Raw genomic sequence first — 27,703 nt, 5'->3', positions numbered from 1 at the left:
GCGATCTGGTGAATGCCCGCAGGTCTCCTTTTTTCCCCCAGTACGAGCTGGGGGATGCCCAGACCACCAACAATAATGATCTGCACCATCCAAACTGGCAAGGGTTGTCCAATAATGTAGAGCATATTGCCCCACATCTCGGCACAGCCATCGCCTGGATAAAATGTGGATTGGGATAAGACAGTCCCAACTTCTCCTACCCGGTCAGGATACACACACAGCTCCACTTTGCCCGAGAACTTCAAGCTGGAGGCCGTTAAGGTACATGCATTATATGGCATTTACGGACGATGGCCAAGGAATAGGGCGAAACGCACATGGCACAGCCATTTTGAGTATATAATATCCAAAACAGCAGTATGCGATAAAACAAATGTGGATGCAAGTACACAGGACAAAACAGTAAAGTAGAATGTGCTGCCAACAGCCTGTTCTGGACATATCAAAAAGGTAACCTAGATGTCACTTTAGCAAAAAGAAAAAGGGATACACGATAGTACAGATAAACATTACTATAAGGTGGTGTGCGCTATGGAAACAAATGCAGTAATCCCACACAGGATACAGAATCCACCTGCGCTGGAAGCTGATGACATGGCCTGACCAGTGCTCCCAAATGAGTGGAATTGAGCAAGGAAAGTAAAGCAAAAAGACTACTCGCCTCCAGAATAAGAACAGGCTTCTCGCCATGGCAAATAGCTTTGCGTGCCACTGATGTCAATTGAAGGAAAGTTGCAAAAGCACATTTCTTTCCTAACGCTACTTAAGCGCTTTTTTTTATCCAAGTCCATTGAGACCTGCTACAAGCATAAACACAAAGCATGTTTCCTGGTTACACGAAGCATGGAAGCCCTTTTCTGGCAATAAGTGCTCTTCAGCCTCAATGACATACAAATGAGCATGCAAATTGAGAAAAAGGAGCTGCCTTGGCAGTTTTACATACTTGTTTGCAAGCATGCAAAGTTTAACCGTTTAATGGGATCCCAGCTCCTGCAGTGTCTTCGGAAGGGACTGTGCATCAATCAGGGACATTAGAAAGGGGAGGGTGGGCTTCAAGGTTGAATGTTCAGCCAGGAAGTAGAATAATCATTATACAGTGCCAAAATGAAGATTGACGGTGTTCAAGAAAAATATTTGTAAATATGTAAATACCGGACTCAGGCTCTCAATGGTGAAATATGAAGTCTCCCAGTCCCGGTCTCTGGCATATGTTCCCCCAACCCAGTAGGAGTCATTCAATCCAAAGGTGCTCTTGCATAAAGAGGCCTTGCCCCACGACAGTCTCTCCACTCTCAGTTAATGGCTGCTTTGTAGCTCATTTCTGCTCAAAATGGGCAATAGCACAGTTATTCAATAAATACAACTACAAATAAAGGTCGGGCACCTGCCCTGTTATGAAGATAAACAAAGTTGCATGGAGTGATTAAGCAGCACTTGCAATGGAATTGATACAGGAGTAGAATAAGCATGCACTGGCTTCCAATGAGGTTACGCAGCCAGTTCTTGCGAGGAGCTAGGCACCGTGAAGCCCATTTACCTGTAGAAGTGCCTACCCAGCAGTTCTTGCTGTCAGAGAGAGGCTTTAGCCATCTGAGGCAGCGTTGAAACTTGCAGGCCATGGGCTTCCAGTGCTGAGCTGGATAAAAGGTAACCTTCAGGGGATAGATCAGGATGAGGACTCCTCAACGGCAAGAGGACAGAAGGGTTCAGGATTAAGAGATCATGGTGCCAGGCAGCTGAAAGGCTGCCTCTGTGACATGTGTTTCATAAACGCAGCATGTCACAACCACACCAGTGCTAGCAGTTTTCATCTGATCTGCTGTACTTTTCATTGGACAGTACCAGCAGTCCAAAGGAGCTGCTACAGATCGGATGGAGCGCCACCTGCCTTTCTCTGCAACTTTACTTTGCTTTTCACATTTCAGTCCTCTTACAGAGGGTTAATTTCTACTTAATGGGACAGTAACTACTTTTCAGCCCGCTCTCTTCTATAATCTGTGGCATTGTGGGCCTTGCCTCTGCGACAATGCCTCAGAATGAGGCTACGCTTATTACGTTCCCATCTGCAGCCTTCCACGAGGCTCCTGCAGCGCAGGAACCAAATGGTGCTTGCTTGTGGTGCGCAAGGCCCAACTCTGCACAGCGTGGCATATGAGGGAGCCAGAGACAGGCTGAGAGTGATGTGGCTTGTGCCGCAGGGCCAGTGACCCGGAACCCCCGGCCGGGTCACAATGTATTTATTCATATGGCACCACCCGTGCACTTTGACATCAGGTGTGAGGCGAGTACATGACATCCCTTATTTTTTTCCAAACAAAACAAACAAAAATCGTTTTTTTACCCCAATTGTCTATATTAGCATACAAAGTCTTTTAGTCTCACCAACGGTGTAGGGTTTCTGCTGAGTGAGTATCTGCTGTTGTTCCAGTCCAATATTTTCCTCTGGTTTAGGGTCTCCAGGGCTTGGTACCTCTTTCGATTCTGCCACCATCGCCATTTGTTCTCTTTCTTCAGGAATGCTTTCTTCCATATCCCCAGACACTCCCAGCGGCATCTCTGGTTCCGGAAGTCGAACCGAGGACTTGCTACGGACTCTTTGCTTTGGGCTTTCTATCTACACCTTTTATGGTAGCCACTTGAACCAGGAGGACTTCCTTGCTATCGTTTCTGCCCCTCTGCAGGCTGTTACGAGAGTACCCTATTTTTCCACCACCGTCCACGGGAGGTCATCGAACAGGAAAGTATGTTTTGTCTTATTAGCATTGTTCAACACAATCACATGATCCCAATGCGTAACTTTGAAATCTGTTCATTTGCTCATCTTGCTAGGACCTCATGGATCGGGCCAGTATGCGTTGCGGCATTGACGACTGCAGCACTGCGTTGTACATGATGTCTGCAGGGGGACTCCCGTCGACACGTGGGGTCACTCGATAGTTTCGTTAAAACCTATACATTTCATCTTCCACAGCAGATCCTGTGCTTTCGTGATCCTAAGAAGTTTATTTATGGTTCGCATGAAACTCTTGGCCACCCAGTTAGCTTGGGCTACAGTTGTGAGATGCGTGTAGGTGGTGTATCTGAAGTTCTTCCAAGTACCGTTGAAACACTCTTCCGTGGAATGGTGGGCCACTGTCATTCATAACTGATATCTAAGGCCATGAAAGGTGAGCAGTTTTTTGGAGAGCTGGTATGACTGTCTCAGCTGCAGTAGATACTAGTTCCACCACTGGATATCTTGAGTGATCGTCTATTGCCCCTAACAAATAGACCCCTTATTGTACTGTGCAAAAATGTACACTAATAGCTTCCCAACAGGATTGCCCTCTTGGAGCAGAGCATACCAGCTCTGGCCTTGCGGGTGCTCCTGCTGCATGACCAGGGAGGCAGGCTTCAATCAGCTCTTGACATTCCTGTCCTTCTGTGGGAGCCACACCCTGCTCCTTATCCAGGACTTGGTGCGGACACTTCCTTTGTGGCCCTGATGTGCGAGAGCGATCACTCTGTCCTGTAACTTGTCTGGGATGACTATCTTCTTGCCCCAGAGAAGCAGGCCTTCTTCCGAAATGTATAGTTCATGACAAACTGTGAATGCATCCGTCAAAACATCTTGTTCTGCTTTCGTAGGTTTAGGAAGTTATTCCGGATGCCAGACCGTATTGAGTTCTTAGTGATTTCACAGCTCTGGTCTTGGAGGGTGGCTTCAGTGAATTCTGTGATGTTGATGGTTTTCAGTTTTGCCCTCTGTATGACGACAGATTTGTTCCTCTGTGCATTTTGAGCTAAGTCGCCGTAGCTGGATGTGGGTGTGTCAAGAGGAAATCTGTCCGCTTATCAGCTCAGACTTGATCTTCCAGATTGGATTAATATTGCAGTAGCTCTAACAGCCATTTCTCAATTATCATTGGTAGGTGAGGTGCAGATGCTGTTAAGATGGGTATTAATGGTTTGTGAATTTCCTCCCATAGAGGTATATGTGGCAATGGCGACGCCACGACAGTACCGCAATTGCTTCCTTTTCTATGTGGGAGTATCTTTGTTCAGTTTGAGTGAGTGCCCTCGACTCGCAGTCGAAAGGGCCTTACTTCGCCAGTTGGGGTTTTCTGTATTAAGATGGCGCATAGGCCTCCTGGGCTGGCGTCCACAGTGTTCATAGAAGTGTCATAGTATGCCATCGATGTATCATCTGAAAGGGAGTCCCTGATACTCTGGAACGCCTCTTTGCATTTGTAGTCTCACCTCCACTTTGTGTTTTTCGTGAGTTCGCAGAGGGGTTCCTAGAGGGTAGCCAGGTTGTGAATAAAAATCGACCACAGTAGGTCGCCATGCCCAGGAAGCTTGCGACTTCAGTGGGCATCGTGGGAGGTGATGGGTTCTTGATGTGTGCAACCTTGAGGGGGGCTGCTGATACACACGTGCTTTTGAATATGAAGCCAAAAAATGTAATTCTTCCTTCAGGAATTTGCACTCGTCTTTGTGCAGTGTGAGGCCGGCAGTGTCGAGCACTGCTGCTAGTCATGACATGAGTTCGCCCTTGTTTCGGGCGTATATGAAGATGTCATCACTGACATTTATAACACCTTGGAGGCCTTGAAGTACCTTTTTGTATGGCATGTTGAAATACTTTGGCTGCTGAGGAGATGCCACATTTGAGGCGTTTGTATCTCTTCAGTCCAAGGTGTGTTGAGAAGGTGGTGATGTACCTTGACTCGACATGTAGTTTTAGTTGGTGATACCCTGCGTTAAGATCCAATTTTGAGAATATTGTTGAACCTGTGAGGTTCGTAATTATCACGTCCAGGTTGGAGGTGACGTGTCACTCCCTTATGATTGCTGTGTTGGGCAGGCGCATGTCAAATCAGATCCTCACATTCCCTGGTTGTTTCGGTTTGTGTGTGACCACCATTGTCGAAACACAGGGGAAGGACCTGTTGCTTTTTCAAGGTCATGGAGTTCCTTTGCTACTAGTTCATGCTGGTGTTCTTCGGTGTCTCGCTCCTTTTGGTTGCACTGTGGGGTTGATATGAGTTGTTATTGAGGGCCCTTTAAGGCACCCAATGCCTCACAGCAAATTGGGATGCTTGGACAGGTGGTTTTAGATCTCATCTGTTGGCAATATCTCACATATGAATTTTATGAAGGATCAGGTCTTTGGCCGATTCAGAACATAGGCACTCCACACCAGTGTTTACAAGGTATGTTTTTGATTGTATAGTATTGGCCCGCTTTTTGAGTTTGGTCCACTAGCGTCCTGGTACTGGTAGGGGGTTTCGACACCCATATGCACAGAGGAGCGCCTGATTCTTTTCAGTGCTAGTTTAGGGCTCATTTTTGCATATGTTGACTGTGGCACGACTTTCACGTTTGTTGCGGTGTCGAATGTGACAACTGTCGCCTGTCCTGGGATCTCTACTGTGCATCTGGGCCATTTCAGTTTTTCCCTTTTCCCCTTTCATTCACGTCTGGGATGATGTGTCCTTTGCTTTGTCTTGTGGTTATTGCTCTGGTCTGTATGTTTACTGCTGCTGGTTCATCCGCATTATTATTACTACTTATACCACACCACATGCCTAGGGGCCTCAGAGCGCACATCTCTGGATTCTTCTGTGGATGAGCCGTCATCTGCATCTACCTGTCGTGTCTTTGCTAGTTTCTTTTTCTGACTTGCTCTCGGAGGCGTGCAGTGTCTTGGTGCTGCTGGTGCCGAGGACCGACAGACTTTCAGGAAGTGATTAAATCGTCCGCATGTGCTGCACACTGTACATTCTGCTGGACAGTCTTTTCTCCATGGTGTGGGCTTACAAACCACCCACACTCTTTGGGGTCTGGCAGGCATGATCGCCACGGTGGGAGGCTTGCTGGGGTTCTTTTTTGGCACCTCTGTGGACTGCAGTCAGAAACTCTTCAGATTCTCGTCGATGGGGTGATCCTTAATTTCAGCAGGGTGTTCCCCATATGTGCAGCTCTCACGTGGACAAGTTCATGTTGGCGCCCATACACTAAAATGTGGCGTAGATGGATTCCTTTTTTGCCAAGTACTATTCTCCTCAATTTCTCCAAGTGCATCCCATTGATGACCTGCCGTCTTATCTCCTTCTCATCGTCTTCATACTCGCAAGATAAAGTTTACCTGCGCAGACGCATATGGCAAGCATCAATTGTGTCTGATTCCTCTTGAACCGTGAATATCTCATAATCTGGTTTCAGTTGGGGCATAAAATTATTAGTGAGGGCTTCTTTAGCAGTGTCCTATTCATCCCGGGCTGCAGTGTTCCCGAGTGAATTAAAGGGTGGCGGCAGGAGGGTTCACATGTGAATCCATGCCAGACCCATGCTGGAGAACAATAGTTACAGGTAAGTAACTTAAGCCTTCTCCAGCATGGGGTCTGGTATGGATTCACATGCTCATGAATAACGAATACACAGCACTACAAGATTACACAACCATGGGAGGTGGCAGGCTCAACAGAAGCAATTAACACTTACTCCTGGACCAGACTAACCTCAAGCAAACAGGTGGAGTAGAGCTGCCTGGCCGACTCTGTACTCCTCCATGGAATCCCTGTTGACGCAGTAGAACTTCATGAAGGTATCCGTGGCCCTCCACATTGCAGCCCTGCAGATGTCAATCAAGCAGGGGCACACCACAAAGAAACGCCGTTGTTGCAGCGACTGGTTCGTCAGACGATGACAGTGCAGAATGCAGCGGGAGAGACACCTTGAAACGGAAGCCTTGGATAAGGCCTTCCCATGGTTCACAGAACCAAAATTCACAAACAATTGAGAAATATTCAGAAAACCCTTTGTCCTAGTTACGTAGAACTTCAAGGCACAAGCAACGTCCAGCTAGTGCAGGGCCCTGTCCGCTGGAGAAGGTGTCCTGAAGAAAACAGGCAACACCAAGGACTCGTTGAGGTGGAATTCCGACGGTACCTTTGGTATGAAAGAGGGGTGAGTATGCAGTACCACCCTCGATTCCTGGAAAGTCTGATACGGTTGCTTGCAGGATAGGGCCTAGATCTCACCCACACATCTGGCTGAGGTGATGGCTACAAGGAAAGCAGTTTTCCACGAGAGAAACTCGAGTGGGGCTTGATGCATAGGTTTGAAAGGTGCCCTGATGAGCCTAGTCAGAACCACGTTGAGTTCCCATCCCGGGGCAGGAGCCTTCACCGGCAAGAAATAATGGAAAAGCACCTTGAGTAACTCCTTGACGAGTCTGTGGGACCACAGCAAGTATCTTCCACAGGATCTGGTGTAGCGTAAGATGGCCACTAGGTGTAGGCTCAGCGATCCTGGGTCGTGATGAAGGATTGCGCCTCCCTCTCTGGCAAGCAGATCCAGAAGTATCAGCAACTTGACTGGAGGCGAATCCTACGGGCTGAGCAGGTCCAGATACCAAATCTGCCATCTTGCAACAACACAGTGTGTTGATGACACATAGCAGGAGAGGAAACGAGGAGGGGGGGGGTGAGCATTCAGAAACAGACCTTCCCACGGGAAGGAGAATGTGTCCCCAAAGCTCCTTGGTTGGTGGAATCTGAAGGCAAACTTCTGGCATTTAGAGTTCGTCACCGTGGCAAAAAGATCGATCAGGGATCTGCCCCATTTGACGAACATGTTGTCCAACTGATCCTGACAAAGTTCTCACTTGTGGCAGGAGTGCAGTTCCCTGCAGAGGGAGTCTGCAATGGTGTTCTTGATGCCCGCCAGGTTGAGAGGGCCGAGCAACAACCCCTGTCCGATGGCCCAGTGCCACAAGTCCTGGGCTTCCTTGTAGAGCCCTGGGGATCGAGTGCCCCCTTGTTTCCTGATGTACAACATGGTGGTGGTGTTGTCTGTGAAAATCTTGCCCACCTTGCCCTTCTGAGATGGTAGGAAAGACTTGAGGGCCCAGAACAGTGCCCGTAGCTCCAGGATACTGATATGCACCTTCTCCTCTGGAAGCCACAGACCTCTGGTGTGTAGACGTCCGGTGTGAGCCCCCCAACCTTCCGGAGAGGCGTCTTTGGTGACCATCTCCTGGTATCGTGGGGTTTGAAAGCGGGTGCCCTCGGCGATGTGCGAGCTCACCTCACACCATTCTATCACCCGGCGGAACTCCTCGTTGAGGGATCTTGTCCGCAAAACTCCTGGACACTTGTATCCAACGTGCATCCACGAATTCCTGTAGGGGTCGCATCTGCAACCTGCAGAGACGGACGAGGTAGATGCAGGATGACATGCCCAGCAGCGACTTTATGGCCCACACGGTGTTCGTCTTCGCCGACAACAGACGGTAGACCTTCCCATGAATGGCTGCTACTCTCTACTCTGAGTGCAAAGCTAGGCAACTCACTGTGTTGAGTCTGGCACCGAGGAACAGAGCGTTCTGAGATGGCGCCAAGCAGGACTTCGGATAGTTCATGGAGAATCCCAGCTCAGTCAGCAGTCGGATGGTCTCCTTCGTGTGATCGGCCAGCACCCGCAAGCAGGCACATTTCTGCCAATCGTCCAGGTAAGTGTATATACATGTATGCCCTGCAGACGCAGATGGGCCTCCACCGGGGCCAGGCATTTCATAAACACTCTTGGGGCCGATTTCAAGCAGAATGGTATGGCCTTAAACTTGTAGTGCTGGCCTTGCACCAAGGACCACAGGAACTTTTGATGTTTCCTGTGGATGGAGACATGGAAGTAAGTGTCCTCTAGGTCCAACAACATCAAGAAATCCCCTTGCTTCAGTTGGCTGAGCACTTGCTGCAATGTGACCATCCTGAATTTTTGAGACTTCAGGGACTTGTTCAGACGGCGCAGAGCAGGATGGGTCGCCAACCCAGTCTTCTTTCTTACCAGAAAGTATCTGGAATAGCCCTGGAGTTGTTGGGGAACGAGCTCTATCACCCCCTTCTATAACATGGCTCGCACTTCTTCCAGGAGCGGAGGGATGTGAAGCTCCAGACGGTTATCCGGTGGAATACGTGGGCACCTGCGTTGGAACTCTAAGATGTGTCCCTGGGCGAGAACGTCCAGCACCCACTTGTCGGTGGTGATCATTCTCCACTCGCTGACAAATCTTGTTAGCCAGCCTCCCACCGGGGTGCACGAGTGGCAGCCTAATGTCTTGGCCAGTTAAGGCTAGCTAGGGCTCCAGCGCCCTGCCCTGTAGGCGACGGCAACGCTGTCCTCCGCTACTTTAGGCCTGGGAGTGACCTCCGTAGTCTTCCTGCGTGGAGGATCGGGGAGGTTGTCTGTATGATGTAGAGAATCCCTTGGATGATCTGCTCGAACTACCCGAGGAGCGAAAAAGAAGAGTGCCAGTGGAATGTGCCGTCTCTGTACCTGTCTTTATGGCTTGAAGGGATTTGTCGACCGCCTTCCAGAACAGACTTTCCCTATTGAAGGGCATGTCCAGTACTTTCACATGAACATCCCGACGAATGTTTGTGGCCTTCAGCTGACAAAGACAGACTCTGTTTCCCCATCTGCCGGAAACACGTGCCAGTGATGTCCACTGCCACCATAATGGCATGGTCCGACGCCACCCCCTTCCTGAAAGAGGGCGAAAGCTTCCATTTGCTTGTCGGTGGGGCGGAATTCTAGGATCATGCCCAGCTTGTACCAAAGCTCCCGGTCGTATTGGGCCAAGATAGCCAGAGCATTGGCCGCCTTGATTGTGGATGCTGCCGTTTCAATGAATCTTCCCCATGGCATCCAGCTTCTTCCCCCTCATTGTCGAGGGGAACTGGTGACGATGAAGAGCTGGGTTAGCTGACGTTTCCTTGCGGCAGCCTGCACTACTGAGTCTGGCGACGGTTGTGACCCCAAGCACTTGGGTGCAGAGTCCAGCACCCTATATTTCTTCTGCAACCTGTCTCGCTTGGTTGGAGCCGTGCATGGGTTCTTCACGAGGGCTAGGCCTGCCTCGAAAATTTCGTCCAGAAAGGACACCATCATGATCATCTTCCTCTAGGACTCTCATCGCTCTTTCTTGGTTTCCTCGGGCACCAGCTGGAACTGCTCGGAGGCCCTGGAGATCATAGAGTGGAATGATCCCACTTCGTCCGGTAGAGAAACTATTAGGGGCGCCCAGATGCGGCTATTCATGGTCTGCCGGGATGACGTCCTCATCCTCGTCGGTTCCCATGGCCATGTCCGTACGAGTGTCAGCGTCCGGGTCTGCTGTTGGAGTTGGGGCCCGACGTGGTGCAGCAAGCTGGTGTAGAGACACTGGATGACACTTTCTCTTCTTACGCGGAGGCTGGTCAGGGGCCTGCAATAGGTGCTGGGGGCAACCTGTGCTGGGTCTCCGTCACCAAGGTGTGGAGAGTAGACAGGATGTCCATGGATATTTCCCTTGGTTGCTAAGACCTGCGCCACCGTCGTCCTCGTGGACCATATGGACGGACTCTTGGTCGTCGTTGTCCATGGATGAGATGTCCATCGGTTGAAGGTCAACCCAGGAGAGCTGTTTTGGTGCCTCCTCGCACCCCCCTTTTTTCCTACCTGGGGGCTTTGAACTAGGATCTGGACCGGTACCTTACCCCCCCTAAGGGGTGCTTGCAGCCTTCGCTGCCGCTTCGGCGGCTGTGTCACCGTGGGGGGCAGGGACATCCTTTGGGCCACAGGAGCCACCCTCATCAGATCGGCACCTACCTCCGCCGCGGTCGTCGCCGTGGTCGTCACAGCAGGTGTCGACAAAGTGGTAGACGAAGATTTTGACTGTGCTGGCTGAGCCTGCTTGGGCTGCGCGGCCGTCTTCTGATCTTCCATCCTGGGCTTATCAGATTTCTCCGGTAACTTGGCCGGGGTGGATGACTTCCTCTTCGAAGAGGAGCTTGATTGCAGGCTAACTCCGGGGGCAGACAGCGATAGTGATTGCGGCCTATCCAACCTGGGACCCACATCAGCAGTGAACCCGGTGGAATCAGACTTGCGGTTCTTGGCCTCATCTTGGACCACCATGGATGAGGTGACCCCACAGGATTTTGATCTCTTCCCAGGAGGGAGACTGCTCTTCGGACCAGTTGGTACTGGGCGAGGCATGACCCTGCTCAGAACATGGGCTACGGTGCGAGCAAGAGTGAGAGCTAGGGTGTGAGCGAAAGCAAGAATGCAAGCGAGAGCTACGGTACGAGCAAGAATGAGTGCTAGGGTGTGAGCAAAAGCAAGAACGCAAGCGAGAGCTACGGTGCGAGCGAGAATGAGAGCTAGGATGTGAGCAAAAGCAAGAATGCAAGTGAGAGCTACGGTGCGAGTGAAAGCAAGAATGCAAGCGGGGGCTACGGTGCGAGCGAGAATGAGAGCTAAACTGTGAGCAAAAGCAAGAATGCAAGCGAGGGCTACGGTACGAGCAAGAGGAGAGCGAGGGTGTGAGCGAAAGCAAGAATGCAAGAGAGGGCTACGGTGAGAGTGAGTTACGATGTGAGCGAAAGCAAGAATGCAAGGAAGGGCTATGGTACGAGCAGGAGTGAGCTAGGATGTGAGCAAAAGCAAGAATGCAAGTGAGAGCTACGGTGCGAGTGAAAGCAAGAATGCAAGCGGGGGCTACGGTGCGAGCGAGAATGAGAGCTAAACTGTGAGCAAAAGCAAGAATGCAAGCGAGGGCTACGGTACGAGCAAGAGGAGAGCGAGGGTGTGAGCGAAAGCAAGAATGCAAGAGAGGGCTACGGTGAGAGTGAGTTACGATGTGAGCGAAAGCAAGAATGCAAGGAAGGGCTATGGTACGAGCAGGAGTGAGCTAGGATGTGAGCAAAAGCAAGAATGCAAGTGAGAGCTACGGTGCGAGTGAAAGCAAGAATGCAAGCGGGGGCTACGGTGCGAGCGAGAATGAGAGCTAAACTGTGAGCAAAAGCAAGAATGCAAGCGAGGGCTACGGTGCGAGCAAGAGTGAGAGCTAGGGTGTGAGCGAAAGCAAGAACGCAAGCGAGATCTACGGTGCGGGCGAGAATGAGAGCTAGGGTGTGAGCGAAAGCAAGAATGCAAGCGAGAGCTACGGTGCGAGCAAGAATGAGTGCTAGGGTGTGAGCAAAAGCAAGAACGCAAGCGAGAGCTACGGTGCGAGTGAGAATGAGAGCTAGGATGTGAGCAAAAGCAAGAATGCAAGTGAGAGCTACGGTGCGAGTGAAAGCAAGAATGCAAGCGGGGGCTACGGTGCGAGCGAGAATGAGAGCTAAACTGTGAGCAAAAGCAAGAATGCAAGCAAGGGCTACGGTACGAGCAAGAGGAGAGCTAGGGTGTGAGCGAAAGCAAGAATGCAAGAGAGGGCTACGGTGAGAGTGAGTTACAATGTGAGCGAAAGCAAGAATGCAAGGAAGGGCTATGGTACGAGCAGGAGTGAGCTAGGGTGTGAGCAAAAGCAAGAAGGCAAGCAAGGGCTACAGTGTGAGCTAGAGTGTGAGTGAAAGCAAGAATGCAAGAAAGGGCTACGGTGCAAGCAAGAGTGAAAACTAATGAACGAGATTACCTGCATGGTCGCAAAAGAGTGAAGGTCCAAGAATGTTAGAGAGGGTGTGTGAGATAGTGGGCCATGGTGCAAGAGAGGTGTGTGCGAGGCTACAAATGAGACAGGATGAAAGTATATGATAGTGGTTGAGAGAGAGTGAAAAGGAGCAAGGGTACTAGAGGGGAAGAAGGTGCGTGCATGTGGAGATTGCTGGGTGGGTGACACCATCAAAAAAGGGTGAGTTGAGAAGTCAGAACGGTACAATAGGGAGATAACGTGCATAGTGTGCGAGAGGTGGTGTGTGCAGGGAAGGCATAAGGGCCTTTCAACCTTTTGAGTTGCAATGGACCCAAACCTCAGTGCCACCTAAACCCTGCTCCCCTCAACCCCCACCAGCTGCCCCATGTTGGCAGTCTTATGACACTGCTACATATTCCTTTAGCTCAGGATATTACATGTCTGCTTTTCAATGTGCACGTTACAGCCTGCCGTTGCTGGCCCCTTCAGGACAGCACCTCTCTTGGGCTTCTTGTAGTATCCATCAACATTTTCATCACCTCTTTGCCTTTTTATACCGGTTTCGTCTACATTATCCGCTTGCTATCAAAGAGCGATTAATACTTTTCAGCAGACCTTTTAGAGTTTTAGCTCACTACTGGCTGGCTGTCCCATGATGATCTGCAGCCATTAACCTTCTTGCTGCATTCTTTGATTCCATCATAATTTAAGCACCCCAGGTGTGCCTTGAACTCTTACTTCCAGCTGTAGGCAAGGGTCCCCCAAACAATGTTGAAATCGGCCCCCAGCAGCCATGACACATCCATCAGCAGGCCCTAGGGTGTGTGTTAGTGAGAGAGGATGTGTTTTTGGAGCTTAGGGGTGGAGAGGGTGTGTGAGAGAGAAGGGATGTTTGTGGAAGATGTCAAGGCATCGTGAAGCAAGACACAGACAAGAGATTCACCTTTTAAATAAAAAAGGATTTTTATTTTATATGGCAGGACGGATTACGGCCTAATTTGCACTATGTTAAGGTGGGAATTTCCCTACCTAAAGGAACTAAGGATCGTCTGCGTCAGTAAGTTCAACTTAAAAGTCTGTCTGTGTCCAGAACCTATGCTTGCCCTCACAACTAAACACATACAATGTGCAGGGGTGGCAGTACCAAAAGAAACAGTGTTCAAAATAAAGTTCTGAATTTCCAGCTCAAGCTTGGGTCAGCTTCCCCTTCCCCAAGTTCAAATAGTTTCATAAAGAAACGGGGCTTGGGGTTCCCATCCCCAAGTTTAACACAGTTCCAAATAGCTTGAGTCTCTTAGTTTTCACCAATGTCATCAACTTCCACTGGTACTCCTTTTGTCTTGTACCAAAACCACATGCTCTCTTCCACTTTATCATTACACAGCCTTTGTCTTTACGCTTTTCTTGGCTATTTGCCAGGTTCGGGCTACTCAGTCTAGATGCAGTTGTCAGATGACAAGGTCCACCCAACCGATAACCCTTGGTGTTGTTCTTTAGGCCTCTTTGATGAATACTGTTTTGCCACCAAGCAATCTCTCTCTAGCACATATCTGTTTTCCACTTGTGCCACAATTTCACATGATCTTCATGTAATTTCTCTAGTTTTATTATTCAATATTGTCTGCCGGGTTCCAAACCTTCTTGTTATACGCCTTTAGCTTGTATGCAAACATTAGCGGTCTCACATTCGCCTCAGAGTACTCCGTTACGAGTATCCTCTCTCTCATACTCACCAGAGGTGCTCTGCTTCGTCGGGCAGCTTCACGCTTCTCTTCATTCAGCTCTCTTCTCCGAAATAGGCCTCTGGAGTAACAGCAAGCAGCGCTCGCATTCGAAAAAACCCTTGGGCAGCGTCCTGCAGCAGCAGTCAGGAGTTTTTCTGTATTCCCCAGTTCCAGCTGAGAACACGTAACACGGGAAAGTGTTGAGGTTTTGGTCCACTCGCGGTCCGCTTGGGTCACAGCACCTCCTCCTTCCCTCCCACCCCCCAGAGAACACACAGTGTCCTCCCTGCCTGTCCTGCACTGGCCTGCTCCTCGCTGCATGTCTGCCACCTTCTCACGAGGCAGGTTCTCCCTATTTTGCAGTGTGGGTCTGCTTTGAAGCACTTTTAGCCACTCAACAGGCTGCAGGTGTGAGTAGTTTGCCTGACACTCATTGTAGTAATTAACAAGACATGCCTGATTGTTTGAAGGTACCTTCCTCATCCCAGTACCATAATGATGGAACTAACTAGGAATGTGCATTACACCTATTCGCCTCTTCCTCGTCCCAGTTTTAAAGGGATATCCTTTGAGGTCATACTGTGTTCTTTAAAGAGATATGGGCTGACAATACCCTATGAAGGCAGCAGATAGAATTCATTCTTATAGGACAAAAGGGGGTATCATGTCTCGCCCACGGACATCTTCTCCCCAATCCTCAAGGACTCTTCACACAGGTGATCCTCCCTCGCATCTCCACCCCCAGGCTCATGATCCAAAAGCGATGGCCTTTCCCAGGCCTCCTGAGCAGAGGATCCAAGTGGAGTAGGTGTGGTGTGAGGACACCCTCAGGTTTCTCACAGAGAGAAGGTGTATGTGAGAGAAGGAGAGAGTGCAAGCGGGTGATCCCAAGTGTGCAAGCGGGTGGCCGCTGATCCTTAGTGTGCAAGCGGGGGGCCGCTGATCCCTAGTGTGCAAGCGGGGGGCCGCTGATCCCTAGTGTGCAAGCGGGGGGCCGCTGAGCCCAAATGCGCGGGAGGGGGGCCGCTGAGCCCAAATGCGCGGGAGGGGGGCCGCTGAGCCCAAATGCGCGGGAGGGGGGCCGCTGAGCCCAAATGCGAGGGGGGCCGCTGAGCCCAAATGCGCGGGAGGGGGGCCGCTGAGCCCAAATGCACGGGAGGGGGGCCGCTGAGCCCAAATGCACGGGAGGGGGGCCGCTGAGCCCAAATGCACGGGAGGGGGGCCGCTGAGCCCAAATGCACGGGAGGGGGGCCGCTGAGCCCAAATGCACGGGAGGGGGGCCGCTGAGCCCAAATGCACGGGAGGGGGGCGCCTGCGTGCAAGTGTGCGAGAGGGGGGACGCCTGCATGCAAGAAGGGGTCGCACACAAGAGGGGGTGCCTGCATGCATGCATGCATGCGTGCAAGAGGGTGGGTGTATGGGAGAGGGGAGCATGAGAGAGGGGGGCCTGTGCTACAGAGGTGGCGCGTGCGAGAGGGAGAGGCATGCGAGGGGGGCGTGCAAGAGGGGGGCATGCAAGAGGGGGTGCGAGCAAGAGGAGGAGCGCACAGAGGAGGGGCGCGCACAGAGGAGGGGCGCGCACAGAGGAGGGGCGCACGCAAGAGGAGGGGCGCACGCAAGAGGAGGGGCGCGCGCAAGAGGAGGTGGAAGAGGAGGGGGGCGCATACAAGAGGAGGGTGTTAGGGAGAATTCTCATTTATGGCTAACTTCCCTCACCTAGTGAGTCCCCCAGCAGCTTTGCTGGACTTCTGAAGTTATTGTTTTCCACTTGGTAAGAGTGTGAGCTTTTCCCCCACTCTTACCTGTGTTTTGGCAAGTATATTTCTGTGTTTTTTTGTGATTGTGGACTCTGGAGTACACCCCTTCAGTAGCCCCCTTCTTTTGTGTGTCACACAGCACCTTCAGTGCAGTGACACAGGTTTGTCTTTGAGACTTCCCCCCGGACTACATTTCTGAGGCTGACTACAGTCCCCTAGAAAAGGGTAAAGTTACCATTAACTTTACCTAGTCAATCTACCACAGATCCAGTACACCCCATCTTACATTGAGTACTTGAAAGGGTTAATCCTTAGCACTTTTTATCTGTACCTCCTAGAGCATTGTTTCGCTCTTAACATTTAGACTTGGCTGGTGGCAGTGGTATCTACCCTAACTTTTCTACCACGATTATATTAGATAAACGTGGTATTGTTCTTGGCTATTGTATTAGCCTCAAAAATAAACCCTCGTGGCCAAATTGTCTCTTGGCTCCGGTTGGGTTTATTCACCATTTGTTTTTGTTAAAGTCCTTCTTGTGTTTTACTTTGCGCGGCAAACTAGGTTCACCTTCTTTGTTCACCGTCTTTTTGCAGGCTTCTGCTCAGAAGCCCTCCACCAGGCGCCTGGGTGTCTAGGTGGGCTGAATGTGAGGGAGGGGTGTAGTCACCCTCTGCACAGGGTATCCTAGGAAATCCAAGTCGCACTTTGCCACGATTGGCTGATGTGGTTGTCCAGGCTGGACAACCCCCCTGCTGGGTGATTGACAGCCAGGCTGTTTGAATAGGGGTTTTGTGCATAAAAGGCAGGTCTCTTGGGCTGGAAGTCAGTCGCCACTGGAACTACAAGGAACCGAAGAGAAGCGGAGAGAACGACAACTGCTGCAACTACCCCGTCCCGGTGAAGCCCTGATGCAGTCCTGAGCTATCTACCCTTCAACGACTAGAGAAGACCCAGTCCGGAGTCTTCTTCCCTTGAGCCTTGTGGGGATAACCAGCTCATCCTCCACAGCCAGAGGATCCTCTTCTTGGTAGAAATCGCTGCACACTGCTGTAGTGGTCCGGATAGCCATCTGAAGAGCCTCTCCTTTTTTTAAGGAGCGCACCTTTTATTCACCATCGCACCGTGGGTCTGCAGGAAACTACCAGGAACAACTGCCGTGGCACCAGCTTCTTCATTGAATAAGGTACTGTGTTCTGCTTGAGGAATTAGGGTGAATCCCTTTTCTTCTCCTCCAAGGCTTGCCCTTGTCTTCCCTCCTTCTTATAACTTTTGCTTCCTCTATTGACAATATCTAAGTACTCCTGGCTACGTTGAATCTTGAACTGTCCGACTGTGTGATCCTCGACAACAACAAGTGTGTTTATAACAAATGTTTTAAAAATAAATGTACTTGTATTTTTTACCTGAAACCATGAGTCAGTGTTTGCCTGATTCACAGTAATTGTGGTCCCTTTGTGTTATCTCTGCTACTGCTCATATACTCTTGAGATAAGCCTGGCTGCTCCGCTACTGCTACCACTTTACCATAGTAGTACAGGCTTGTACCAAAGGTGAACTTGTATTACCACTTGTAGTCTTAATTGTGTGCAGTGGTCCCTAAGGGCACTGCACATAATTCTGCCTAACAGTGAACACAGCTAAATTCGATTTTTTAAACAAGCAGCATCAACATGAAGGATGTGCACACAGCTGAATTCGATTTTTGTGGTCAACAGGTATAGCAGCTCAACAATACAGGGGTGTAGGCAGTGTAAGCACAGGAATGAAGAAAAGTGTTATGGCCTAGTGGTTGGTAAAAGAGGGGCCTTCTGAGATCGAGTAGAGAGATTGTCAGGAGTAGCACAGTCACAGAGTCTGGGGGGTGCTGCAGACAAATAGAGCAACAGTCCACACTTGCGTGATAGCCGAGGGGGGATCCCATAGCCCAAGGCCACCTGGATGAGGTACCCTTATATCTTTTACCAGTGAAGGAAGGCCAGAACCTCGAAGAGGGAAGCAATATTCCCTCCCCTAAACATCTCCCAGGGAACAGAGAGAGCTACTGAATCCAGAGGACCCTCCAGCAGCTCCAGAACTGGACCCCAGCCAGCACACAGCGTGCCCTGCCAGGCTCTGCAGCAAGCTTCCTAGGTGGGAAGTGCCAGAGAGTCTCTGAACCAAACCAAGGCCAAGGCAGCTGCCTGCAACACTCTCCTCAGCTTTGGGCCGTCCGCCTTAAAGGACGTCATAAGCCCAGTGAAGAAGCTAGGAGGAGAGCCTCAACAAGCATCTATGACACCCGCCTTAAAGGAAATTTGAGCCAGTCGAGCCCCTCGAGCTACAACCGGCTGCACCGCCGACTGTTAGGCAGCAGTCACTAACGCCGCCCGAGATGCCTCGACCGGTACTTCAGACCCGTTGGCCAGCATTGAGACAATGATTCCCGACACTGAGCCGCCGTGTAGGCCAGCTTGCAGCCACCCCTCCCAGCCTCACTCGCTGAACTGCCTTCCGCCTGATAACCGCAGCTGCCTTCCACCTTGAAGTGTCGCAGAAACTGCAAAGTGCCCAGAAACCGACTCGATCCTACCCTGTCGAGCACCAGAAACTTCTGTACTATGCATTCCTTTACAGGGTGGGTTGTATTTTTTAGTGTGCTAGAACTGTCTGTTGAATAATAATAAAGCAGATATGTGTATACAACCTCGAATGGACAGTACCTTATCATTGGGTAATAATTGTATTTTCGCGGTATTTCCACTAAGCAACAATACACGACTATTCGGAGATAAGCCTGCCGTTCTGCCCAAGTTACTAAAATTGGACAAGGAGGTTTATAATTGACTTGGGGGCGTGGCTAACCGCCATGTGAAGAGGACGTGCTCTGGGTGCGCTCCGTCCGATGCGACCAACATAAGCTGTTTTTCCTACTTAAATGTGAACCCCTGAAGCCTGCACTCCTTCTCATCGAACGCTGCTACCATCCTGCACCCGCTGGCTGTTTTTCCAAGCCCGGAGGCACCCTATGAAGTAAGAGCTGCCGCACGGAAAATCGCCGCCCACCAAAACCAAAATGGCGGCTCCCTCGCGCTGAGATACGCGGCAGCCCTTACACCAGAGCCGCGCCCGGACCGCGGCGCCGCGCTAGCTGAGCTGATCGGATACGGTGCCTACGATCCTGCCTGACCTGGATGCCCGGCCGAGAGAGGAAGCCCTTCAGCCGCGTGCATTGCCTCCAGTGCCGCTGACGGAGTCCCGAGCGGCCTACCCGCCCTGCTCCTCCTCATCAACCCGTGCGGGGCCCGGAGCCCCGATACTGCACCTGACCAGCGGAGGGCACACGCGACTCGACACGCGAGCGGAGATCGAAGGGCGGCGCGGCCTGGGTGCTGCACGCAGCCTGCCGAGAGCGGAGCCCCTGGAGTGGTGGCCGGAGAGAAGAACGGAAGGCCCGGGCGTCGCTGAGCCCACGAGGTGAGCCGGGGGAAGACCTGCATTCCCCCACCCCCTTTGCCCACCATATCCTCTGGAACCCCGAGGCGTAACACCCCGAACGGCTCCATCCGCCCCGGGCCCACGCTAGCGTAGACAAGATCCGCCAGGCCCTCCGCCATGTCCACCAAAGGAGCCAGGTCCAAACAGCGCCAAACCACCATAGATACCTTCACTGCTGGGGGCCCCATCGCTTCCGAAACCTCTAGCGGCACAACCTTGGACGCACAACCCGACCTCCCGGGAACGGCCACTGAACCTAGCAATGCCCAAATCCTCGAGGCCATTAAATTGTTCCAGACCACCATGGAGCAAAAAATTGACGCGGTGGCCATAGATCTGGGCCTCCTACGCCAGGACGTCCGCTCCTTAGCCGACAGGACTGATACACTTGAGGCTCAAGTGCGCGAAAATACAGAAACCAAAGTGGAGCTCCTCAGAGATGTTGACGAACTGCAGCAAAGAGTGAAGAACTTGGAGGAAAGGGCCGAAGAGGCAGAAGGGAGGGCACGCCGAAATAACATCCGCCTCCTGGGCCTGCCGGAGGGCATTGAGGGATCCGACCCCACGAACTTCGTGGAGAACCTTATGCTACAGGAGATTGGCGCCGAGAAACTGTCCCAAGGCTTTACGATCGAGAGGGCCCATAGATCCCTCACCAAAAGACCCCCTCCTGGCACCCCACCCAGACCAGTAATAGCGAAGGTTCTTAATTACAGAGACCGGGAGACCATCCTGGCCTACTCGCGGTCGGGCGGCCAGATCCTCAGAGACTCGGCCAAAATATCCATCTACCCCGACTACACCTTCCAGGTCCAACTGAAGAGGGCTCAATTCATACATACCAAAGCTAGATTGAAGGCCGCCGGACTGCGCTACATGCTCCTCTATCCCTCTAGATTGAAAGTAATACGCAACAACAAAGCCCACCTATTCGACACTCCGTCTGAGGCCCGCGACTGGATGGATAGGGAACAGATCCCCGACATAGAGGCGAAGGGGCGACGACCGCGCTGAGCCACACCACGCTGGCGGCGCTGGGCCCGAGGACCCCCATGGTCCCCTCCACGCAAGTGCCAGCTTGTCACAGCTGAACAGATCCTTAGCAGCGAGGCACCAGAGTCGAACACTCTTCCACCCCCGGAATCTTTTCCTGTTTTTTTTTTTTGGGTATACCCATACCCGCCCGTAGGGCACCAGGCGACCAATGCACGGTCTAATGGAGCAGAAACGGGATAGTCATGACGGGGGATACCTCGCTCGACTTGTTATTAGTTTGAGTTGTTTAAAGTTACGGGGGGGAGGGAATATGGGAGTTGGCACGAAGGTTAGGTGCCGGGGAAGGGAAACCACTAGACCACTGACGTCCAGAATACATAACCCGAGGACCACTCAGCCCCTAAGCCAGGCGACACCCAAGCCACTGAGTGGGGGAACAAGAGGCAGTTGCTTCACAGTTATGTACCCTTATCTAAGAGCGCTTAGACCACTGACATCCCCTACATGCTTCTTGCCGCTGACACGGCCCCTACCTGCACCCCCAAACAGACGCTATACCCCCTATTACCCATGGCTGCCACGATAAAAATCATCACGTGGAACGTCAGGGGCATGAATAGCTATGTGAAACAACGTCGCGTCCACGCATACTTGAAAAGGTGCAAAGCCGGGATTGCCATGCTTCAGGAAACCCATCTCTCTGCTGATAAACTTAAAGCATTGGCCAAAACTTGGCGAGGAACCTTGATAGGATCCTCCTACTCCTCCTATGCAAGGGGAGTCTTGATATGGGTTGACCCAACCACCCCCTTCAGACTAATAAGCACAAAGACTGATGATGAAGGTAGGATGGCACTAGCGTATGGCACCATCGAAGGCAGAGAGGTATGCCTAATTAGCACCTATGCACCCAACCACGACGCTACCGCTTTCTTCCACTCCCTATACCCAAGGCTCAGCCCCTACAGGGACGGCGTCATGATTTGGGGAGGTGACCACAATTGCACCCTAGACCCTCTAAAAGATAGATCTGATGATAAACATACCCGCCCATCCCCCCCGGCCAAGATTCTGTCCAAACTGACTAACCAGCTGTTACTCCGAGACTTGTGGAGAGAACTGCACCCTGATCAGCGAGTTTTTTCCTTTTACTCCCCTCCCCATGCTGTCCACACGAGGCTGGACTACTTGTTTGTAAGCCAAGAACAGCAAGCTATGTTTAGCGACGCCCTCTACCTGCCCAGGGTCCTGTCTGACCATTCCCCGCTGCTGGCCACCTGGGAAGTGTTCCCGCCTAGACCCCCGATCCCCACTTGGAGGCTTAGAGCCGAAGCCCTCCATGACGCGACCCTTCGGGAACACGTAAGCGACTACACCGAGGAGTACTGGGAACGAAATTTGAATAGCGTCAGATACATGGGCACTGCATGGGAGGCATACAAGGTAGTCATAAGAGGGGAGATGATTGCGTCCATAGGAGGGGCCCGTAGATCCATCACATCCTCCCTGGAACGCTCGGAAGCGGAGCTGGGTGAATTGGAAAACAGGGCTGATTTAACCCCTGAACTCCTACAAAAAATAACCGACCTGAAGCAAACCTGTTTAACACACTGGGAATCCCTGGGTAAATTGAGTTATACTAAACACATTGAAAGAACCCACGCCCTAGGAGACAAACCCGGGAAACTCCTGGCTTGGTTGTATAAAAGTGAGACCCCCCGAGCTCCCATTTGCCAAATTCTTAAGCCGGATGGCACCACGGCACATACCCAAATTGAAATCAACTCAGTTTTTTCAGATTTCTATCATAATCTTTACTCCGAGACCCCGCCCGAGGCTGATACCAGCATTGAAGACATCTTAGACATCATTGAGCTGCCTAAATTAGACTCACAGATGGCCGAAACACTAGACGAGCCCATCACTCCCGACGAAGTAAAAGCAATCATTAGATCCCTCCCCTCTGGAAAAGCCCCTGGTACTGATGGCCTCCCCGGTGAGTTTTACAAAACTTACGAGGAAACTCTGGCTCCTCTGCTGACCCAAGTGTATAACGAGGCTTATGAGCGCGGCACCCTCCCCGACACCATGAGGGAAGCCGTTATCATCCCCCTTCTCAAGCCTGGCAAGGAAGGTACGGACTGCGGCTCCTATAGGCCCCTCTCCATGTTAAACGTTGACGGTAAAATCCTCACCTCTCTCCTAGCGAACAGATTGCGTAGGGTAATACCACACTTAATCCACCAGGACCAAACGGGCTATGTGCCCGGGCGCTCCATAACCGAGAACCTGCGGAGATTGCACCACGTTATATACAGCACGGAACTGAGGCCCCAGAAATACGCGGTCGCGTCATTAGACGCCACCAAAGCTTTCGATTCTGTGCGCTGGGAGTGGCTATATGCCACCATGATAAAAATGGGAATAGGACCTGTTTTCTTAAATTGGACTAAATTGATTTACACCAACCCATCTGCCAGGGTGCGGACCAACAAGACATACTCTGACTCGTGGTCTCTCCACAGGGGCACTCGCCAGGGATGTCCTCTCTCCCCGATGCTTTATATCATCGCCAGTGAACCCGTGGCCGCATACCTCAGACAGGAGTATGGCGATGGGGGCATTGAGATCGACGGGATAACTCATCTGGTCTCCATGTATGCTGACGATACCCTGCTATACTTACACAACCCCGAACACCTCTTGCCCTACATTCTTGAAACCCTAGAATGCTTCCAAACTCACACAGGAATCCGTATTAACAAAAGCAAGTCCTGCCTCTACCCGCTTGCTGCACTATACAGAGAAAACTTCAGATCCCTGCCCTCCTTAGATCTGCAATGGCAGTCGACCTCCTTCAAATACCTTGGAATCACTATACACCGTAACCCCCACACAGAACACATCCTCAACACAGTCAGAGCTAAAGATGCCCTAGCAAACTCCATGGACTTTTGGGGGAAGCTTCCGCTTTCCGTGGCCGGGAGAGCAGGTCTCCTCAAAATGGTAGCACTTCCACGCCTATTACACAACTTCACCAACGTGCCCTTCAACATCCCCCCTTCCTTCTTTAGAGACATCAATAAACTATGCAGGCAGTTCCTCTGGCAGGGGGGCAGGCACAGGGTAGCACTGGAAACACTTCAAAGACCCTACGAAAGAGGGGGTCTGAAAGTCCCCAATTTCGAACTATACTACCTTGCAAGCCAGCTAAGACATGTGATGCGATGGATGGCCGATGAGATCACCACAGATACCAGACTTCTCCAACCAGCTCTGACAGGCTTCCTACTCAGGGACCTACTCTGGGTCAAGGAGGACGCCCTAAGGCAGCACCCTTATCTGGTACAGCTCGGAACTCGGCTCTGGAGAAGGGCTTGCAGAACGTTGGGGTCCCCTGATCCGTACTCCCCACAGATCCCCATAGCAGCAGTCATGACCCATCGCCCGTGGGGGCAACTGGAAACGCGAGCACAGTGGGAGCCCTGCGGGGTGGCCACCCTCGGAGACCTGGTTCAGGATCGGGTAATCCTAACATTCTCCGACCTGAGCGAGTCCTCGGAGCTACCTACAGGACAATTTCTGCTCCACAGAGCAGTGATCCAGGCCATGAAAGACAGATGGCCGGTGGCGACCATTCTTGCAGCGGAGGACGAGATTATTGAGACTATGTTGAACACCGCCGAGGGGGGCCACGAGACCTCACGGCTCTACGAAGCCTTAATGTTAGGCACGACCAGGAATGAGCTCAGGAGCAGAGGGAAGTGGGAGCACGAACTGGGCCGGGAATTTGACGACAAGGAATGGGAAGGAGTAACCCTTTATCACAAGAAAATCTCCAGAAACGCCCGTCTGCAACTTATCCAACTATACATTACCAACAGGGCTTACCTAACTCCGGAAACTATATCGTCTTTCAAGGGCGCAGCCATCCAGCTATGCCCTAAATGCAATGAGCCGAAGGCGGGAATGACTCACATGTTCTGGGGTTGCCCAACGATACGCTCCTTTTGGATGCAGGTGCGGGGAAGGGTGGCAAAAGCAGACATTGAACTGGACGTACATAGCCCTGTGGCCTGCATCCTGGGCAGGTGCAGCCGTGATCGCAAAAACAAACCCCTAAATAGACTCAAAGACTTAATTTATATCACGGCTAAAAGACGCATAGCCATGTGTTGGAAGAGCCCCAAAGGCCCGATTGAAGCACAATGGTGGAACGACCTCACTAAGTGGTTGGCAGCCGAGACCGGAGCGTGGGAAACCGCTATCCACGAACAGAGGCTGGACTCCAGTGAGGAATTACATCGCTGGGTGTCGCTGACCGTGCCATTACTCCACCTTGGAGCGGTGGATGACCCCTCAGTTGATCAGCCAGCCCTGACCTCTGAACTGGCTCGATATTGAACAGTGGAGTTGATCGGAGTCTTGGGGGGTGGGGTGGGGGTGGAGGGTGGTATGGGGGAAGTTATGGACGTGTAATGTATATGCAGTACCTGATATGTTCGTGGTCTATCAATCTGTTGAAAATCAATAAAGAAAGTTTAAAAAAAAAAAAATAATTGACTTGTGTTTCCAATCTGTTCAGATCCCTTCTGGTGTACTAGAATTGTGAGGCTTATTGACGGTTTAGAAACCGGTATACATTCCTGGACCACTTGTGCCACGGAAGTTGATTCGTTACACATGCATCTATTGCTTCTTTTAGTGGGTTACCGTATAAAACTGATTATGCTTCTTTTTACACCATTTTTGATAGCAAGCGTGCTGTAAAAGGCACAATTTTATGTAATTATTTGAAAGATTTTTCTGGAATGCGGGCAGGTTGGGAAAACCTCCTGAACCCTTATTTGCTTCGAACTCACAGTAAATGTTTACGCAAGTCCAATCAACAAATTCTCCAACCACCACTACTAGTTATCCAAAATTAGAAAGAAGTCCCTAAAAATGAATTGGCCCAGTGTCCGCTACTAAAGAAAGCCTGACATCGCAGATTTTATTGGTATCTTGGCTTACTTCTGGCAGCTCCTTTCAATGTTATTTCCCATGATCCCTTTGCGTATTTAAGCCTAAATGTGGGATGTCATTTTCTTTGAGGTCACGGATGCCATCACATATATAAATTTCGGGGCTGGGAGTCCCACAAACCTTTTTCACCCAATGCCCCACAACTCTTAGGGCCGGCCCTGTGCACAAACTTGTGTCACGTGCACTTGTGTCACTGTTTATCGAAGGGTTACTGTACACATTTGTGCTACTGTCCTGGATTTATGTGTGCCAGGCCAGAACCCTGGGAGACTCCAGGAACTGTTGTCGAGCCAGAGCTCCCTGGGTCAGCCATATTGTCCTGTGTGCGCGCCCTTCATCTGAAAACGTGTTTCAGGAGACCTGGGGACTGAGAGATTGAATTACAAGGTCCGGGAAGCACTGAGGCAAAGGAGACACCCTCTGCTCAAGCAGAGCAGCCCAGGCCTCACCTCCATAACCGAACACTAGTGTGGTTTGCAGATATTTTCCTTAAAGGGTGTTGTGACAAATGAAACGAGCCGAGTGTGCATTACAGTGTCTCATTATCAAAGACATACACTTATGTGGTCATTGTGATGTCCCCTTATTTGATGCACTGCCAGGAAACAAGTGCCAATTATACCCCTCAACTGTCTCAGCTGTGATTTACAGCATGAGGGTGATTTACCCACTGGTTGAACTGTTTGAATACTGAGGGAGAGGGCGATTTATTCGCAAACTCCAATGAAATGAAATGAATTTACACTATACAGATTGGATGCAAAAAATAGCTTGCAGAATGGCTGTCTGCAGTGTCTATTGGTGTACGGTTTGTTCTAAGCCCACAAGTCTATCACTATTTAGCTAACACCCCTTGTTAGAGCCCACACTACTAAAGCACTGGTGGGACTGGCAGAGGAAAGCTTACCTTTCTGAAACTCTGTGTTCCACTGTAGTTGTCGGAGAGCACGTTTCACCGGGAGGACCTCCCAGCCCATCGAGTCAGCCAGGTCCACCACGTTAAACTCCACCTCACTGCAGTGGGTGTGGTCTTTCCCTTCCATACGTTCTCGGGCCAAGCACACAGCAATGGGAGGGCATCTGGATAAAAAAGAGAAAGGCAGCAATGAGCACACAACGGGACAAGAGGCTGCAAGCAATGGTAAATGTGTCCACCATTGACCCCCCAGCATCCATTTAAGACGGCTGGCAATTCTGAGGACTCATCGTTCGCTTATTACACAACACCAGCAGCCATTCTATGGGTAGTGGAAGAACTTTTCTGAAAATGTTGTGGGGTGAGGTGGTCATGACATCTAAAGGAAAGGCGACCCCGACACATGAGGGGGCAAAATGGTGTGCCGTGAACGTTGAGGGAAAGTGGGGGGGGGGGGGTCGTGGGGCAGAAACACCCTGGTCCCCCTAAAATTACGGCCATGGTTGGAGGCCTGTATTCCGAGCCCATTCCACTAGACAGTATATTTTCTCCCCCCACCCTTCGCCTGCCACATTAGATTTGCTGCTGTTCTGAAAACCAGGAAGGAGCACCTCTACAAATGTGTGTAAAGCCACACCACCCCCACTACCACCACCACTTCCATATCCCTGCCTGTTAGGGACCCCTCCTGACCTCTTCCTTCACAGCTCATCTCCCACCTCCCTCTTTATCCAGAGCATAAACTCAGAGACAACTCTCTAATCCCCATGCATTCCGCAAGCTAGGCCTGTGGTCTATAATAAAAAAAAATAATAATAAAAAAAAAAAATCACACTTAAATAAGCATCCTTCCTTTTTTTGGATTCAGAGCCCAGAATCATTTCTACTCCATGTCTCCCTCCTCTGTTCCTTCGATGTCTCTTACTCGTAAGCCTTGCCTCCACCCTTTGATGTTAATCCCTCCTCCTCAACACCACTAGCACTCCCTTCCCCTCACCTTCTTCTCAGGCACCTTCCCTTTATGCTCATTAACTTCACACATACTCCCTCTCCTAATTACACAAGTGAGCCTTTCAGACACATACTCAAGGCAGTACCACTTGCACTCACTAACCAATACGTCAACTGGTCCTAAAAATCCACTCCACTGTTCTTCCACCTGCAGGTCTCTTCGTCTGCCACCTGTTCCTCCTCTGACCTCACCAGACGACCCACAACTTCCTGGGGGTCTCTTTTAACCAACTCCTTATCCTCTGGCTGGCCGGCTGGCCCTGCTCAATCTGGCCCAGTGTTTTCCCTGGAGGTGTCGCATACCACTGAACTTTCATACAGCGCAATAAGGCCTGCCCTCTTTATCTATGTGGCCCA

At 51.1% G+C, this 27,703-nt stretch overlaps 1 protein-coding gene across 4 annotated transcripts in view; it reads right to left on the bottom strand.

The window, feature by feature from the left end:
* Window positions 1–27,703, bottom strand: part of RECQL4 (RecQ like helicase 4) — a 409,056-nt gene that overhangs the window by 54,709 nt on the left and 326,644 nt on the right. For all 4 annotated transcript variants that reach the window (XR_011278686.1, XR_011278685.1, XM_069621818.1 and 1 more), the window contains exon 21: window positions 26,327–26,499. Coding sequence is in view for 2 of the 4 variants with exons in the window: in XM_069621818.1 (XP_069477919.1) it covers window positions 26,327–26,499 (173 nt within the window). In the remaining 2 variants the exon portion in view is untranslated. The remainder of the gene's footprint in view (window positions 1–26,326; window positions 26,500–27,703) is intronic.

This window comes from Ambystoma mexicanum, chromosome 5q (genome assembly GCF_040938575.1).
Source record: "Ambystoma mexicanum isolate Mex_15411 chromosome 5q, UKY_AmexF1_1, whole genome shotgun sequence".
In the NCBI taxonomy this organism is placed as follows: domain Eukaryota; kingdom Metazoa; phylum Chordata; class Amphibia; order Caudata; family Ambystomatidae; genus Ambystoma; species Ambystoma mexicanum.
The sequence above is the reverse complement of the archived record's forward strand: the minus strand, read 5'-3'. Positions and strand labels throughout refer to the sequence as shown.